The sequence below is a fragment of the Micromesistius poutassou genome (genome assembly GCF_964030765.1).
Source record: "Micromesistius poutassou genome assembly, chromosome: 13".
Classification (NCBI taxonomy): Eukaryota; Metazoa; Chordata; class Actinopteri; order Gadiformes; family Gadidae; genus Micromesistius; species Micromesistius poutassou.
In genome coordinates this window covers 1,368,922-1,373,614 of record NC_140283.1, presented here as the reverse complement: position 1 = coordinate 1,373,614, position 4,693 = coordinate 1,368,922, and the positions used below count along the sequence as shown (strand labels likewise).

The 4,693-nt window shown below is 41.3% G+C and overlaps 1 protein-coding gene across 1 annotated transcript in view; it reads left to right on the top strand.

Moving 5' to 3' along the window:
- The first annotated feature begins 232 nt into the window (after positions 1-232).
- Positions 233-4,693, top strand: part of LOC311357403 (pleckstrin homology domain-containing family A member 7-like) — a 95,205-nt gene continuing 90,744 nt past the window's right edge. Inside the window, 3 exon segments of the mRNA XM_084477338.1 lie at positions 233-393; positions 3,071-3,147; positions 4,584-4,641. Coding sequence (XP_084333464.1) covers positions 329-393; positions 3,071-3,147; positions 4,584-4,641 — 200 coding nt within the window. The 5' untranslated portion in view covers positions 233-328.

Here is a 4,693-nt window from a genome sequence, read left to right as displayed (position 1 = left end):
AAGGCTTATTTGGTTATGTCCGCCATTTGAAAGTTCTTGTAACATCACATTCTGTGGGGAAAATCTTAAAATGTATTAAAGTGTAGCGTTGACAGCAGGGAGTCAGGACGACCCAACATCGCGATATCTGCATCGTCACATCACGTCTCAGCAGATCCATCATCTAAACCTCCTGCCATTACTGTCGGCGGACGGAAAAGGACGAGCGGAGTCGTTCAGTCGCCTCCTTTAACCCTGACGCCGTCTCCTTTAACCGCCGCTCAGCCGGGAGCAGCGAGGAGACTCCCGGAGAGAAGGAGACGAGAGGGAATGACCCCGGAGCCGGACCATGGCGGATCTACCTGAGCACTGGTCCTACGGGGTGTGTGCGGACGGCAGGGTGTTCTTTATCAAGTAAGACCTTTACCAGACCTTTACCAGACCTTTACCAGACCTTACCAGACCCAGGAGCGGAGTTCTGCTTTAGGTTAGGAGGCGTAGTGTCTCCGGTGTAACAGGTGTTACCGTGAGGTAGTATTATAGTGTACAGTAGTATAGTGTCTCTGGTTAACAGGTGTTACCGTGAGGTAGTATTATAGTGTATAGTAGTATAGTGCCTCTGGTGTTACAGGTGTTACCGTGATGTAGTATTATAGTGTATAGTAGTATAGTGTCTAGTGTAACAGGTGTTACCTTGAGGTAGTATTATAGTGTATAGTAGTATAGTGTCTAGTGTAACAGGTGTTACCTTGAGGTAGTATTATAGTGTATAGTAGTATAGTGTCTAGTTTAACAGGTGTTACCTTGAGGTAGTATTATAGTGTACAGTAGTATAGTGTCTCTGGTTAACAGGTGTTACCGTGAGGTAGTATTATAGTGTATAGTAGTATAGTGTCTCTGGTTAACAGGTGTTACCGTGAGGTAGTATTATAGTGTACAGTAGTATAGTGCCTCTGGTGTTACAGGTGTTACCGTGAGGTAGTATTATAGTGTATAGTAGTATAGTGTCTCTGGTTAACAGGTGTTACCGTGAGGTAGTATTATAGTGTACAGTAGTATAGTGTCTAGTGTAACAGGTGTTACCTTGAGGTAGTATTATAGTGTATAGTAGTATAGTGCCTCTGGTTAACAGGTGTTACCTTGAGGTAGTATTATAGTGTACAGTAGTATAGTGTCTCTGGTTAACAGGTGTTACCGTGAGGTAGTATTATAGTGTATAGTAGTATAGTGTCTCTGGTTAACAGGTGTTACCGTGAGGTAGTATTATAGTGTATAGTAGTATAGTGTCTCTGGTTAACAGGTGTTACCTTGAGGTAGTATTATAGTGTATAGTAGTATAGTGTCTAGTGTAACAGGTGTTACCTTGAGGTAGTATTATAGTGTATAGTAGTATAGTGTCTAGTGTAACAGGTGTTACCTTGAGGTAGTATTATAGTGTATAGTAGTATAGTGTCTCTGGTTAACAGGTGTTACCTTGAGGTAGTATTATAGTGTATAGTAGTATAGTGTCTCTGGTTAACAGGTGTTACCTTGAGGTAGTATTATAGTGTCCAGTAGTATAGTGTCTCTGGTTAACAGGTGTTACCTTGAGGTAGTATTATAGTGTATAGTAGTATAGTGCCTCTGGTTAACAGGTGTTACCTTGAGGTAGTATTATAGTGTACAGTAGTATAGTGTCTCTGGTTAACAGGTGTTACCGTGAGGTAGTATTATAGTGTACAGTAGTATAGTGTCTAGTGTAACAGGTGTTACCTTGAGGTAGTATTATAGTGTATAGTAGTATAGTGTCTAGTGTAACAGGTGTTACCTTGAGGTAGTATTATAGTGTATAGTAGTATAGTGTCTAGTTTAACAGGTGTTACCTTGAGGTAGTATTATAGTGTACAGTAGTATAGTGTCTAGTGTAACAGGTGTTACCTTGAGGTAGTATTATAGTGAATAGTAGTATAGTGTCTAGTGTAACAGGTGTTACCTTGAGGTAGTATTATAGTGAATAGTAGTATAGTGTCTAGTGTAACAGGTGTTACCTTGAGGTAGTATTATAGTGAATAGTAGTATAGTGTCTCTGGTTAACAGGTGTTACCGTGAGGTAGTATTATAGTGTATAGTAGTATAGTGTCTCTGGTTAACAGGTGTTACCTTGAGGTAGTATTATAGTGAATAGTAGTATAGTGTCTAGTGTAACAGGTGTTACCTTGAGGTAGTATTATAGTGAATAGTAGTATAGTGTCTAGTGTAACAGGTGTTACCTTGAGGTAGTATTATAGTGAATAGTAGTATAGTGTCTAGTGTAACAGGTGTTACCTTGAGGTAGTATTATAGTGAATAGTAGTATAGTGTCTCTGGTTAACAGGTGTTACCTTGAGGTAGTATTATAGTGTATAGTAGTATAGTGTCTAGTGTAACAGGTGTTACCTTGAGGTAGTATTATAGTGTATAGTAGTATAGTGTCTCTGGTTAACAGGTGTTACCTTGAGGTAGTATTATAGTGTATAGTAGTATAGTGTCTAGTGTAACAAGTGTTACCTTGAGGTAGTATTATAGTGAATAGTAGTATAGTGTCTCTGGTTAACAGGTGTTACCTTGAGGTAGTATTATAGTGTATAGTAGTATAGTGTCTAGTGTAACAGGTGTTACCTTGAGGTAGTATTATAGTGTATAGTAGTATAGTGTCTAGTGTAACAGGTGTTACCTTGAGGTAGTATTATAGTGAATAGTAGTATAGTGTCTAGTGTAACAGGTGTTACCTTGAGGTAGTATTATAGTGAATAGTAGTATAGTGTCTCTGGTTAACAGGTGTTACCTTGAGGTAGTATTATAGTGTATAGTAGTATAGTGTCTCCGGTGTAACAGGTGTTACCTTGAGGTAGTATTATAGTGAATAGTAGTATAGTGTCTAGTGTAACAGGTGTTACCTTGAGGTAGTATTATAGTGAATAGTAGTATAGTGTCTAGTGTAACAGGTGTTACCTTGAGGTAGTATTATAGTGTATAGTAGTATAGTGTCTAGTGTAACAGGTGTTACCTTGAGGTAGTATTATAGTGTACAGTAGTATAGTGTCTCTGGTTAACAGGTGTTTCTCTTCCACAGCGATGAGGAGTGCCACACTACTTGGCTTCATCCCCGCTCCGGAGAATCCGTCAACTCCGGACACATGATGCGCTCAGGTAGGCGGCTGGTGTGTTACACATGTTGGTCACATGTTGGTAGCTGTTCACATGTTGGTGACTGTTTAAACTTTACATGTTGGTCACTGTTGACATGTTGATCACTGTTTACATGTTGGTCACTGTTGATATGTTGGTCACTCTTGCCACAAGTGCCGCAGGTCGGAAGAATGGATCAATTGTTCGCTTGCTCATTGTTTGAACGGCAGGTTGAGATCTTTCTCCTTCTCACAGACCCGCGCCGGTTTCCCGCACTCGATCATCTCTATGACCCTCCCCCTCCACACATGAGCCACTTACAGTGGCCATTCCCTATCCTTCTCACACTCATTGGCCTGCTACAGATTCCGGATTCATTGACGCACCCCTTCCACATTTAACGTGTAAAAATAAAAAATAAAAAAGGGGAAATTTACTGGTCGCACATGTGTGACCAGATGTAAAATTCAGTCGCACACTCTCAAATTTTGGTCGCAAAATACGACCATTTGGTCTCAGTCTGGAGCCCTGTAGCTGTTGACATGTTGGTCGCTGTTGACATGTTGGTAGCTGTTGACATGTTGGTTGGTAGCTGTTGACATGTTGGTCACTGTTCACATGTAGGTTGGTAGCTGTTGACATGTTGGTAGCTGTTGACATGTTGGTAGCTGTTGACATGTTGGTAGCTGTTGACATGTTGGTAGCTGTTGACATGTTGGTTGGTGTTAACATGTTGGTCGGTATTCACATTTTGGTGACTGTCACATGTTGTTAGCTGTTAAGATGTTGGTCAGTGTTAACATGTTGGTCGGTGTTCACATGTTGGTGACACTTCACATGTTGGTGACTGTTTAAATGTTGGTCGCTGTTCACATGTTGGTTGGTAGCTGTTCACATGTTGGTAGCTGTTCACATGTTTGTTGGTAGCTGTTGACATGTTGGTCACTGTTGACATGTTGGTAGCTGTTGACATGTTGGTAGCTGTTGACATGTTGGTCACTGTTGACATGTTGGTCACTGTTGACATGATGGTCACTGTTGACATGATGGTCACTGTTGACATGCTGGTCACTGTTGACATGTTGGTAGCTGTTGACATGTTGGTAGCTGTTGACATGTTGGTAGCTGTTGACATGTTGGTCACTGTTGACATGTTGGTAGCTGTTGACATGTTGGTAGCTGTTGACATGATGGTTACTGTTGACATGCTGGTCACTGTTGACATGTTGGTAGCTGTTGACATGTTGGTAGCTGTTAACATGATGGTCACTGTTGACATGCTGGTCACTGTTGACATGATGGTCACTGTTGACATGTTGGTAGCTGTTGACATGTTGGTAGCTGTTGACATGTTGGTAGCTGTTGACATGTTGGTCACTGTTGACATGTTGGTGTTGATAGGGAGGCTTTAGAGGAAGCAGAATCTGACATGCAGCGCTCTCCTTCCTGCGTTCCAGACTTGCCTCAGGGATGGGAGGAAGGCTTCACGGACGACGGGGCCAGTTACCTCATCAAGTAAGCCTTGCTTTATTCACTGATAATACATTGTTGCTATAGATACATATAT